This window comes from Chiloscyllium plagiosum, chromosome 29 (assembly GCF_004010195.1).
Source record: "Chiloscyllium plagiosum isolate BGI_BamShark_2017 chromosome 29, ASM401019v2, whole genome shotgun sequence".
Taxonomy (NCBI): Eukaryota; Metazoa; Chordata; class Chondrichthyes; order Orectolobiformes; family Hemiscylliidae; genus Chiloscyllium; species Chiloscyllium plagiosum.
The window spans coordinates 16,048,507-16,062,793 of NC_057738.1; the positions used below are offsets into that span (position 1 = coordinate 16,048,507).

Genomic DNA, 14,287 nt, shown 5'->3' on the forward strand with positions numbered 1-14,287 from the left:
CTAACGAGAAGATTGCGAACAAAAGTCAGAGTGCGGTGGACGTGAAAATTTTCTTCTTTGACACTGATAAGACAATCCATTAGCTCTGAGCCCGCCTTGTCCGAAACATTTCCGGGTGGAGGAGGGGAAAGGGCAGCTCCTGATATTTGATTGGTTACTTGGTCTGTTCATCAAGATGCGTGCTGTGTCGTTTGCCATTTTCAATTGGTTTCTATTATTGTTCGTCAAGTGACGTCCAGCCTGACCGTTGCCACACGGCCTCATCCCATTTCCTCCAGTCTCGCGATCCTAGCCTGTACCGTTGGAGGCGCCGAATTTGAAATTTTGAATGCAGTTGGGCGCAGTTCGAGATCGTGGAGGCAGCAGCACGAGAAGAGCTTGAGGAAGCAGGTTGTTTGACACGGGCTGATTTGGCTGGCGTGTCACTCGGAAAGCATGGACCCGTTCACTGAGGTAAGGGGCTCCGTGTCCCCCGTGTCAGGAGGCTAGGTTGTCGAAACGGGGAGTTTCGGCGGTTGCAATTCAGGGGAGAACGAGACCATGAGTAGTGTGTGCAAGTTGTCCAGGTCACCCTAATCATGTCAGATCTGTTATTCATCGAGGTTCAGCTGTTGCTGCTGTACCCTGCTCCCTGATCTTCCAAGGCTCAGCATCCAAAGAGCGACTTTCCGTCATAACTCGCTGCACGTTGTTTCCACGCTGCCACTTGTGTTTTTGGTTACGTGTAAAAAATTACGGGCGAGGACTCTCTCCACACCCCCCACCCCCCAAATTTTCTGATGAGGGGTCAAGAGTCCTAAAACGTTAACACAGTTGAAATTAATAAACGCTGAGTTGCTGAGTTTTATTTCCAGCATTTTTTTGTTAAATCAAAATTGTTATCTTTGAATTATGCAGGATGGTATCCTTTACCCTCTCAAAAGGAATTTGTCCTATGAACCAAACAGTAAAAGCAAACTTTCTCTTGGTTTTAAGATAAACCAGTAAGCCCAGTGGGCGAGACAGTTATGTCAACTCAATTTTGTTTTCGTTAATTTTGCTTCAACTTTCTCCCCTATTCGCTTGTTTTGAAAGGCTTTAAGAATGATACGTGGCACATTTCAGAATTATGTGATACCTGCTCGCTCTGTTACAACGCGCGTTTCGTCAACAAGAAACCAATGTAACGCGATTGACGAATTGGCATTGCTTCTACAGTACGAAACGCGATTCCAACACCAACACTTCAAGCACTGTTTCTAAAGCGCGATTTTCTATAACGCGGGGTTGTACAAGAACAAACCATCGTGTCATAGGAGAACTGATTTTCGTATGTAGTATCAGAGGGAGTGATTATTGCTTGGCAACGTTGCTCCTTTGTAACTTGGACGAGTGAGTTGCCTTTGATGATTAGCTGTACCAGTAATCAGAACTGAACACCCTTAATCCTGTTTTTCTCTTATCGCAGATGCTGACTGAGCTGCCAGTTTCTAACATTTGCTGTAATTGTTCTGAACTTCCTTATTTGTTATTCTTCTAAACCTCCTCTATTTGAAATGCTACTTGAGTTTATACGTAATCTGTTTGGAATGCTTTCCACTGAGTTCACATTCTTCCAACTCCAATCTGTGCCCGCCTTTTTATAATGCAGAAAAGAAATAAGGAACTATTCAGATAAAATCAGTAGGAATAGAGTACCTTTATGAATGCGTGACTATTTCTAATTAGGACTTGGAGACAACATCTTTTAATTCCGTAAACTAAAAGTATTAATTTGTTTAAAGCTTCATAGAAATGAAAAAAAACTTAAACTTGACTTTGCAACTGATCAGCTGATGTGCTGTATAGTAAGTAGCTGCTTGTGAAATTGTCATAATTTCCTTACATGGATAGAGGGTAAATATGGGATCACAATTTGGTTTATACTTTGGATCAAACAGAAACTTCAGTAATGCCTTGTGTCTGTGTATGACTGGGATCTTATCCAGAAGAGGTAATTTAAAACAAAAAAAATTATTGAGGCTATTCTACATTACAATTTTTTAACTGACTTACTGATACTGTAGGAAAGAGAAGCTAGTTTGAACATAAACAGTTTATTTGATTGCCAATCTGATAGCATATCAGTTTTTAATTTACTGCTAGACATGTGGCATGTATTAGAGCAATTAAAAACTAAAATACAGATATCTGAAAAGGTAGAAAAGTGCTTCAATCAATTTTGACAATAGACATTTGACTCTACTCTGGCTATATTTACTCTTCCAAATGTTTTCTAAACAAAATAGAAAAAGCAAATCAGCCATAGTATTTTCAGTTAAATTTTTTGTTTCCTTTATTTATTTTATTTGTACAACAATGATTTGCAATACAACAACCATTTTATTAATTGGCAGCTATGGGAAAAGGAGTGTACAGGTTGATCAAATATTTCATTTTGAGCAAGAGGTTCACATAATCAATGCAAAAACATACATGACATAATAAAAATGTAATGCAGGGGTATGCACATCACTGTTTTAATGAAACATTTTTTTCAATTAAATGCTAACCCTACGGCAATTCTTTCAACTTGAGTTTACTGTATGTAGCAATAAAATCTACAATTCTGATGTAAAGCAACAAATTAAAACCTTGTTTGCTATGCATTTATGTTAGCACATCTAAACAATTGGTCTCAAAGTTTGTAATGTTTTAAACTTAAACACCTAGAAACATGTGAAGTTTCTCATCTGTAGCTGTATCTACAGTGAAACTTAATTTTGAGGAATAGTTAAGAAAATGTACCTGTCATTTTGACTACGTTGCGGCATGACATATAAATATATGTTTGGCTCATTACTTCTGAAGAAAAAATATTTTTGTTGGAGGTAGAGCTTTCTGCTGAAATCATAAAATGTTCCACTTTAAGTCTTCATAATTTTCAAATTTTGTGTGATGTAAAGGAGAAGCAAAACTGACAAGTTTCCTCAAAATTAGAATGGGGGAAACAGAACCAGTTTGCAACTTTAAACTAATAACTATTTTCCTCTTGAGAGTCGTGTTCCAGTATTTGTTTCGAGGCTTAGTGCTTTGGTACCAGTGGTTAGATTAGCAGGCTGTTACTAGTGGGGTACAATAAGGGTCAAGGCTTGAGTTCCAGCTATTCACAAGCTATTATCAATAGTTTGGATGCTGGGACCAAGTACTTCCAAGTTTGCAGATGACATGCAACTAAGTGGGAATGTATATTGTAAGGATAAACCAGAGGCTTCAAGAGGATTTCAACAGCCTGTGTGAGTGATGGGACACATGGAAGATGGAATATGAATATGAATACATGTGAGGTCATCCGTTGATGACAACCTGAGGTGCAGGTTATTTCTTAAATGATAAGGGACTGGAAAGTGATCATGTCTAAAAGGACTTGAACATCCTTCTTCTTAAATTACTGAAAGGTAATATACAATGCAGTAAACAATTAGAAAGCTTAAAACTATGTTGTCTTTGATAGCAAGAGGATTTGAGTACAGAGCAAAGTTATTTTGCTTCAGTAATGCTATAGAATGTTGTTGTGAATGCTTCTCATGTATCGCATACATTTTTGGCTCTCGATGTTTTGAAGTCATGGGCAGGGTAATAGCACCTCCTAACTGACTGCAGTGGTGCAAGAAAGCAACTCACCACCACTTTCCCAAGGGTAATTGGGGATGGTCAATAATCAGTCTCAGCAGCGATACTTACATTCTGGGAATGAATATTTTAAAAAGGTAAATGCAGAAAGGATGTTTCTCTAACTTTGAGTCTGCAGTAAAAAGGGGAAACCATTTAGGCCTGAGGTGAGGAGGGATTTCTTCACTCAGATGATGGTGAATCATTGGAATTATCTAACCGGAGTGCAGTGGAAGCTCTGATCAATAAATTTCAAGACTAAGATTAATGGAATTCTAGTTAGAAATGACATCAAGGGATATGGGGATAATTTGGGAAAATAGTATTGAAGTAGGTGATCAGCCACAATCTTGAATGGCTGAGCAGGTTTGAGGGCTGAATGGCCCAGTCCTGCTTCTTTATTGCTGTCTATAAAGAAAAGTTGCCTAGGTGTTAACTATGAATTATCTCCTTTTTAACTTCAGATTACTCCTGCCACTTGTAACCCAGTGATAAACAGCTCAAAATACTTTCCACGGGTACAACCCAATTGAGAAAAAACAAAAATGTACTTGAAAAACATACAACAATCATAAGAAAAGTATGGACGTTTTACATGCCTTTTGCAGTATTGAATTCTTGATGAAACTTATTTGTGGTTTTATACACAACACTTTTAAAAAAAGTAATAATTTAACAAGTATTTGGGAGAAAAATATATAACGTAATATCTGTCCTGGAATGCTATATATCCATTCCTGCAGAATGATCATTATTATTCTTTCATCTCCCTGCCTCTGTTGAATATTTTTAATCTAAAGTTAACTCTAAAAACCAAGAACCCTTTAACTCTAGTAGATTAAATATATTACTTTTTAATCTACCCTGAATTTAGATTGAGACCTGACCATATGTTATATCAAAGCATATCTTATTTCCTATTATTTCCATCCCTTGCTATTTCTTGTAAACTGGCTGTTGATAGCACTGTAAAGTTTTTGTTTCCTGAGAGTTTCATTGTCCAGATGAACAGAATAGATATACTTTCTGATAAGTAAATATGTTAGGCTTTGAGAAATACCTCTGGTCAGTGTTTTTGCAATTATAGGACTGTATCTAGCAGGGTTTTCCCCTTGTCTTAGACCAGGCCATTACTGGATACTTTTGTACAGAAATATTTTACTACTTTACATGTATATATTCTATAAGCTTCTTGTAAACCATTCAATAGGTTTAATTTTATTTCCACTGCACAAATTTAGTACTAATTTATCTGCTCCTCATCAAATTTTATTCTTGTTTCCCTTCCAAAAATGTACATGGTTCAATGAGTGCTGGTTGTGCTCAACTGCTGTAATTTGCTGTTTTCTATTCAATCTTTGTTTCAATGAATTCTAGCTGAAGCTGTTCTGGCTTCACCTGAAATCTACGATTTCTATGTAAGTCCAGCAGATAGAGGGGGAGCATTTGTTCATTTTAACGTTTTTTAATTAACAAAATGGCATTGAGCCCAATTATAACGATCATCCTGCCATACTTAGACTGCTTTTACAGTCAGGGGTCAGACTTGTAGTCCACATGGTTTACCTATATTTTGGCTTTCCTGATTATGTTGTAATATCAGTGAGTTGTAATTTTTATAATTGGTTTTCACTTTCCTCTTTCTGTTCAAACTTTTTGGGTAAAGAATCAGTAATTTCATTTCAAAACATCTTGTATTTCCAGTAATAGTATCTTTGATATATAATTGTGAATTAAAGGCCACCTAAAAACTAAGATACTACTTCAATCTTTAAGGGGCAGGAGACACTGCTGCAAATGAAACATTTCAATTCATACATCTCTGTCGCCCAGTAGTTTGAATTGATGGGGCAGTGCATCAGTTACTCCAATAGAATTTGAACTTTGAGTCACATGCCAAATTGTGCATATTTGAGAAATGAGATTCAGCTGCTTTAACGAAATATTCTGCTGCAGTGCTGATTAGTAGACTTGGTATGTGTTTCAAGATATACAAATTCTATGAAGGCAGCTGATTGTTAACTGCCAAATTGCACAGTTGGAAAGTTTCAAATATCAGCTTGGACGTTTCAGAAGTGTTTTTACCTATACTTTGTACCTTTTGAGAATATAAGAGTCATTAATAAAGGATTAGTAACTAGTTACAGGTTCATGAAAAGCATCTTTACTCCAATATTGCAGACAATGTGGAGCTTGCTAACACACTGGAAATGACTAAGCGAATTAAAAAAGTACGTGAGGGAGAAAATAATAGGATATGTTGATAAAATGCTCAAACGGTAACATTCAACTAACTAATTTAACGAGCCTCTCTGACTATTTTTCTTTGCTGACAAGTTCGTCATTAGATTCTTGGGATTGCCGTCTGTTGATCCTGAAGTTAATTTTTACCTTGAGCTGGTCTTCTATAATTTTCCAAATTTCATTTAGGACACGAAAACAATTTTAGTACGTGAAGAGTTTCAAATATAACAGGTTGTCATCAAATAGATTCTAAGCCAGTTAGATGATATACCTTTTAAGATGGTCATGTGATATTATGACAACTAACATTACCACTACCTCTGCCTCCCTACCTGTATACCGTAGTGCCACTGGACTGGTAATCTAGTGGTTCTGAGCACATGGATTAGAATCCACCTTGGCAAATGGTGAAATTTGAATTCAATAAAAAGCTAGCCTATTGATGACTGTGAAATCATTATTGTTTGTTGTAAATATCCATCAGTCTGACTAATGTTGCTTAGTGAAGGAATAAATCAACTGCTATTATCTGGTCTGGACTGCATATGAATCCAGATCTACTGTTCAGGAAAAGGGAAACCGAAATCTATTATGTAAAAAATGTTGCTAATAGTCTACATTGAACCTTGTATTGTGATCTCAGGGAGCTTTAAAGCCATGCTTTAAGAGCCTTCCAATTAGTCTGCCAAGCTCAGGCCTCAGTACCTGAAATATCACCTGTTTTTTTAAAATTATCCAACTGAAATTCAAGTTTGCTGATGTATGCAATCCTGGGTTTCTTAGATAGTTGTTTCATGACCAGAGGAAGAGTAGGACTCTAGGCTGAATTGGCAGTCTTTCTCAGACCCTCATCTGTGGTTTTAAAAAAAAAGTTGCTAGATGGTAAGAAGCCTATGTTTTGCAAGAAAGAAAACTACTGGGCCCAGCTCTCTGAGGAAGTGATCAATTAGTCACCTGTGGGCAGCTGTGACTCTCTTGAAATGGTATTTAATGTCTTTTGGATTAATCAAAACTACCTGACTGCCGGTGCATGTGTGGATGGAGGAGCAAAGCAACACCTCCACATTTTGTGTATTGTTAATAAACACCATATTTGCTCCTTTTTGCTGTGGGTTCATTTTCAGAAATTGGAACTCAAAAACTTGGTTTTGGTGAGCACCTTTTTGGTTTGCCTTTCATGGGATTTTAAAGAAAGGAAAAGGTGTAAATCAAACAATATCTTGTTGTCTTGGGCTTAAATGGAGAAAAGTAACCATAATTTAAATTCACCTCCACTCCAAGTTTCAGTAAGATCCTGGATGATCTTCTATTTCAAGTCCCTGAACCTACTCTATCACCACTATTTGTCTTTTTTTTAATCTATCATTCTGTTAAAAGTATGTTCAGTAAACATCCATGTCCTCCTGAGTGGCAAATAACAAATGCTGCCAAGTACTGTTTTTATGTCTTATTTTGAACTTTACTATTATCCTTTCCATATCCCTCATTTTATTACTATAATTTGAGATGTAAATTGGTAAGTGATTTGATTTGACTTTATTTTCAGCATTTTTAATCTAGCAGAATTTTTCTAGTTTTGCTCTAAATTCAGAGACAGAATGTTTTATTTTCTGCAATAAAACGTCTTGTGATAAAGCAAAATTGCTTTTATGAATATAAGTTGATGTGCGTTAGCAGATCGACAGGAGCTGGAAGTTCTGGATGATACCCTTCATTGGACCGTGCATGTATCCATTGTTGCCACTTAGCCTTTTTGTTGTTTTGGTGCCAACATGATACAATAAAAACAACATTGAAGGCAGGCAGATATGTTTTTGTATTTCAAAAGCAAATACTTTATATATTGGAAATTTAAACTTTAAAAGCAAAATATGCAGGAACTATTCAGTTTGTTAGAGATCTGTGGCATGATAATATAGCTTGATGACCTTTTCATCTGAGATTACTTTTCACTTATTTTCACAGCATATAACTACTTGTAATATAAATAACATCGATAATGAAATTACTATATTTTTGGAGAATTTACTAATACTCACCAAGCTATAGTAAATAAGTGACTTGACCAATGATGTGATTTTATACTTGTAATTCCTGATGTGCTTGAAAATCGTTTTTCAAACCCATATTCATGCTTTAGCCTAGCACATCTTGACTTTAGAAATAATGCAGTTTTTGTGCTTCACTTGTCTTTCCTCAATAAAAGCTTATTGTTTTAATTGAATGAAGTGATGCAATTTTTTGCTCAGTGTTTACATTATGTAATCTGTGATTTTTATACAAGACTGTGGACAATACCAAGAATTGTTACCTATTCTAGAAATTACTTGAGCGAACTCGGGCTCGGCGAGAGAATCTGCAGAAGAAGATGGCTGAGAGGCCCACAGCAGCTGCTCGACAAATTGTAAAAAGATCCAGGGAACCTTTGTCTGAGGCTAGCAATCAACCATTGGAAGTTACTGAGGAAGGTAAAAGATTTCTTACTGTGTTTGCTTATGACCAAAAAATGTTCTATAGTACCCAAGTGAATAGAAACAGTAATCTTCTATTATGAAGAAGCAATAATATTTTTTATTGAGCTAGGTGTCCCACATACCTGGTGTTTGTGAACGCTTATCTAGCCATATATCTAAAATTTAAAATCTAAAATTTAAAATCTAAACTAAAACGTGATATTTGAAGATGTTTTCCAAATTATATGCATGCCTTTGCCTAAACTGCTGAAAGATGTCTTAATTTTAATGCATTTGAATTGAGGTGATATTAATCTCCACCTGATATTTATATGTGTAATTATGAAAATGTTGATTTAAAATTGAAGTTGTGATGTGTGAAGGAAGGCAAACACAGAATGACATTTAACCTGAGATGGTATTCAGGCTTACTAAAGGGCTGACCATTTAATCTTAAAAGGACTAATTTTACCTAAATAAAGGAACAATTAAATACATTGGGGTAGAGTTCCAGCAAAATTGGTCTATTCAGCACAAAGTTGGCTGAGCCAGCTCAAAACATCATTAAGTTAAGTAGAATAGGAAGGCATTAGAGGGCAAAATGCCGGCAACTGGGGTTAGGTCACATTTGGCATGTCTGTTCAGTGCAAATTACTCTATAAATTATGCCGATAACTCTTGTGTTCAAGCTTCTGCGATCTTTGCTGTTTCATGGCATAGTAGATCTGGCCAATTATCCATGTCATCATTGAATTTCCACCATTTCTGCAGATGAAAGGTTACATTTTTAAGAACCTGTTGAATTGAGGCACCATCAGAAGTAGCTCGGCTCTTACAGATTTTCCATCTTGACAATTAGTTATAAACCTGTGAATGGTTGTGTAGTTTTTAAATCATTTTTGATGATATTAACTGTGGCTACTCACAGGTTGAGTACTGCACACTAATCAATTAATTTTTAATAATAAATTATTTCTTTAGGGTGTAGCTTTGCTTGCTGAGCTGTAGGTTTGATATCCAGACGTTTCATTACCTGGCTAGGTAACATCATCAGTGAAGTGAAGCTGTTGTCTCCTGCTTTTTATTTATATGGTTGTCCTGGATGGGGTTCCTGGGGTTTGTGGTGCTTTCTTCCTTGTCCTACGTAGTGTTTTTAGCAGTCCTTGCATGGAATTTTGTAGATGACGTTGGTTTTGTCCATGGGTTGTTCTGGGTCTTTTAAGTTTGTTAGTTTTTGTTTGAGAGTGTTGGTGGGTTTGTGTGCTACTAGGATTCCGAGGGGTCTTAGTAGTCTGGCTGTCATTTCTGAAACATCTTTGATTATGGTAAGGTGGTTAGGGTTTCTGGCTGTGTTTGTTCTTCTTGTCGTGGTTTGTTCTTGAGGAATCTGCGGACTGTATTTTTTGAGTATCCGTTCTTCTCGAATACGTTGTATAGGTGGTTTTCCTCTGTTTTCCGAAGTTCGTCTGTGCTGTAGTGTGTGGTGGCTCGTTGGAATAGTGTTCTGATACAGCTTCATTTATGTGTGTTGGGATGGTTGCTGATGTAGTTAAGCATTTGGTCAGTATTTGTCGGTTTTCTGTATATGCAGGTTTGTAGTTCTCCGTTGTCCTTTCTTTCGACTGTGGCGTCCAGGAATGCGAGTTTGTTGTCGGTTTCTTCCTACCTTATGCCTGTGAGGGTGGTGTTTATGATGATAAATGTCTCTTCTATTTTGTTTCGTTTTGTGATGACAAAGGTATCATCTATGGGGTGGACCCAGATTTTTGGTTTGATGGTTGGTAGGGCTGCTTGTTCAAGTCTCTGCATTACCGCTTCTGCTATGAATCCTGATAGCGGAGAACCCATGGGTGTGCCATTGGATTGTTTGTAGATTGTTGTTGAAGGTGAAGTGGGTGGTGAGGCACAGGTCCACTAGCTTCATGATTTTATTTTAATGAAAATATTAAGCTACAATCTAATTAAGGCACTAGTATAATGATTACACCCAAGTGTAATTGAGGCAGGCTGTTCAATGATACTTCGCTAGGGAATAAGAGGTACGTTGTAAAGGAGGGCTGTTGACGTGCAGTGATACTGTTCCCTGCTGCTGAGCAAGAAGACCTGGATTCAAGAGTCACCCACTCTAGAAATATGTCTTAACATATCTGGACAAAATGCTTAAAATATCTTGGTGGAACACTTTAATTTAGGGCTGTTGAGGTGCATTAATTAGATAATGTCTCTACCTCTGGGCCAGAAGGCCTGGCTTCAAATTCCAGAGGTATGTGATATCATGACTGAACAGGTTGGTTAAAAATATAATGTTGAGCATGCAAGACAAGTAAGAAGCAAAGTAAGATTTTTTAAAAAAATTGTAAATGAATTAATAAGCACATCGGAAATGATTTAGTGAGAAAATAACCTCCATAAATCCTGTAAGAAAAAAGTGAATGGTGTTTTAAGATACATGCAAGAATATGTCACAGGGTGATGTCTAGCCACCGAGGTGAGGTATAACATATGAAGATAGTCACTGATAAGAATCTTCAAAGATATAAACATTCTGGATATTTCACAAGAAAAGACCTGAAAACATTTGTGGGTGGCACAGTGGTTAGCATTGATGCCTTGTAGCGCCAGAGACCCGGGTTCAATTCCTGCCTCAGGCGACTGTGTGGAGTTTGCACATTCTCCCCGTGTCTGCGTGGGTTTCCTCCGGGTGCTCCGGTTTCCTCCCACAGTCCAAAAATGTGTAGGTTAGGTGAATTGGCCATGCTAAATTGCCCGTAGTGTTAGGTGAAGGGGTAAATGTAGGGGAATGGGTCTGGGTGGGTTGCGCTTGGGCAGGTCAGTCCATACTGTAAGTAATCTAATCTAATACCCTCCTCAAATAACAATGATGTTGATCCAACTGAGAAGGAAGCTTGAAAGAGCTAAGAATAGAAGTTTTTTTTTAAATGTCACAGATTACTTAAGGAAATTGATGTATTAATGGCAAATTGAGGCATTTGGTAAGCTACCAATGTTGGGGAAAATAGGTTTTTGTAGTACCTTTTTTATTAAACAGGATGATGAATGAGCCACTAGTAATTTTAAGGACTGTTAGTTTTATTTTACTTCCATCTTAAGTAATCAAACTGGTTTTGAGTCATAAACCTAAAGGTTAACAATACAAGTATAACTTGGTGGATAGTATCCAAGATTAGTTCAGAAGGGAAAAGGTCCCCTCTGAACAAGTTCCATCACAGCTTTGATATAGTAGTGAGCTGTGGTAGCTGTGATATTGTACTTAGACTTCGAAACATATTTTTCCAGGTTCTAAATGAAAGATGATTACTTGAGGCTAATGCAATGGGTTATTGGAGTACATACTTTGTGTTGATTAGAAATCAAATGACAAGTAAAGAACAGTTTGCACTCGCTGCAGTAGTTGAGTCGGTGGAAGGAAAGTTGCAGGAGTCCTAGGGTTTAGTTTTGAACCACTACTGTTGCCAGTTTATATTGGACTTAGAAACCCAAGGCAATGTGATCATCAAAACTCCTAATTGTGATTTTGGATTTAACAATACAACCTATTGTACCACATGCAGATGTATCGGCTAAAATTATGCCTCTAAAGCTCTGAGCTAATTGACTGAATGATCTGCTTGTCTTTATTTCCATTCTTAAGTGGAAATTCTGATGTGCTGGATGCTCAGTGGCATAACATGTTGATGCAGTGTACTGCAGCATAGTAGAATGTATATTTCATTTAAATACACTATTTAACTAAATGTCTAACCATTGATTAACTTTTTCTGATATTTTCAGATAAAATGAATCAGTGGTTAAATATTAGATTTAAATATGATGTTTTCAAGAAATATCAGCAGAATAGAGATTTCTGGAGCAAAAAGTTGGAAGAGTTTAAAGCGATAAAAAGGCAGAACAGAATGGATAGAAGTAAACTGTTTCCAGTCCATGATGTATCAAGAGTGAGACACCATGGCTATAACATTAAATGTAATATATTTAGAACAGAAAATAGGAACAATTTTCTTTGAACCAAGAGTTATCAGGATGTGGAATTCACTTTAAAGGTCAATGTCAATGCTTAATGATCCAAATTGGACAGATGAGTGAAGGTGCATGTGTTAAAGGAAAATGGAATCAGGATAGGTGACACTGGTTACAGCAGTATGATGGCATGGAGGGTAAAGTGGACAGCTCTCCCACAGGGTGAGACAATCCTTTGGGCAAATTTGAAGGTGGGAGAAGGCAGTCTAGTAAAGTAGTTTAGGGAGAGAATCCTAGAAGGAAAAGTCACAAAAACAAGATTGGCCTCTGGATGAAAAGCAGGAATCAAGCATGTTTTTGAGCACTGAGTTCAATTGAGGCATTCAGGAGATCTCTGATTATGATTATTTTGATTTTTTTAAAGTGCAAGAGTTTGGCAATAAAGCAGGAGATTGGCACTAGGAAATGGTGCTTAGTTAACCCGTTTTTGCAGGCAAAATGGGCCAAATAGCACCTTTATGGGCTGTAATCTAATCTTGTGATTAAAAGTTAACTCAATTTTAAATATATATCCTCTCCTCTTGTTCCATTTCCCAATTGATGGTATTTATTCTCCTTTAAGTGGCAGAGTTCTTCACCTTTTTAATTTTGTTTTTTTTAAATGTAGTAAAAGTGTCAACCAAGCCTTCTCCATCCAAACGACGCTGTTCAGATAAAATGGAAACTCCGATCCCTGAGGCAGAGAATGAAGAGCTGGGAATTCCTCTTGTACAACATTCTCCTAGTCAACCTGTTGCATTAATTGGGGTTCAGGACCAGCAAAGTGTGAATCAGAATACACTTCCAGTATCCTCTGTGAAGAATCGAATGCAAGCGTTGGTCGAACAACGACTCCAATGGGACAGTTATGGTATGGCCTAATTATACTTTATATTTCACATATATTTCAATGTGATTTACTTTTTTGGAGAACAACTATCCCTTTCTGAATATTCCAGCAATAAGTGGCATGTTATCAACTTCAGTGTTGCACATCATCTTCTGGCTGCCTCACTTATTAAAACAAAATATAGAAATAATTATAGACCAGTGAGCCTTACTTCTGTTGGAGGGAAGGTTTTGGAAAGGATTATAAGAGAGGATTTATAATCACCAAGCAAGCAACAATATGATTTCAGATAATCAACATGGTTTTGTCAAGGGCAGGTCATGTCTCTCAAACTTCATTGAATTTTTTGAGAAGGTGACCAAGCATGTAGATGAGGGTAGGCCAGTTGATGTGGTATATGTGGACTTTTCAGTAAAGCTTTTGATATGGTTCCACATGGTAGGCTGTTGGAGAAAATGCAGAGGCATGGGATTGAGAGTGATTTTAGCAGTTTGGATTAGAAACTGGCTTTCTGAGGGAAGGCAGGGAGTGGTGGTTGATGGAAAATATTCAGCCTGGAGTCCGGTTACTAGTGGTATGCCACAAGGATCTGTTTTGGGACCACTGCTGTTTGTCATTTTTATAAATGACTTTGACGCAGGCATTGGTGGATGGATTAGTAAATTTGCAGATGATACTAAAGTCGGTGGAGTATTGGACAGTTTGGAAGAATGTTACAGGTTGCAGGGGGACTTGGATAAACTGCAGAATTGGGCTGAGAGGTGGCGACTGGAGTTCAATGCATCTAAATGTGAGGTGATGCACTTTGGGAAGGATAACAAGAAGGCAGAGTGCCTCACAACACACTTCACATTCAACAACCAGATATACGAACAAATCAACGGAACACCCATGGGATCACCAATCTCGGGACTCATAGCAGAGGCAGTTATGCAAAGGTTAGAACAAACTGTCCTACTACAAATTCAACCCAAACTCTGGGTCAAATATGTCGATGACATGTTTGTAATCATTAAAAACACCGAAATAGAAAAAACACACCTGATCATCAACGCCACACTCACAGGAATCAGATTCACGAGAGAAGAAGAAA

General features: G+C 37.3%; 1 protein-coding gene across 1 annotated transcript in view; it reads left to right on the forward strand.

The window, feature by feature from the left end:
• Positions 1-217: 217 nt before the first annotated feature.
• Positions 218-14,287, forward strand: part of anln (anillin, actin binding protein) — a 103,784-nt gene continuing 89,714 nt past the window's right edge. The window contains exons 1-3 of the mRNA XM_043719199.1: positions 218-453; positions 8,195-8,342; positions 12,973-13,215. Of these exons, the coding sequence (XP_043575134.1) occupies positions 436-453; positions 8,195-8,342; positions 12,973-13,215 (409 nt within the window). The 5' untranslated portion in view covers positions 218-435. The remainder of the gene's footprint in view (positions 454-8,194; positions 8,343-12,972; positions 13,216-14,287) is intronic.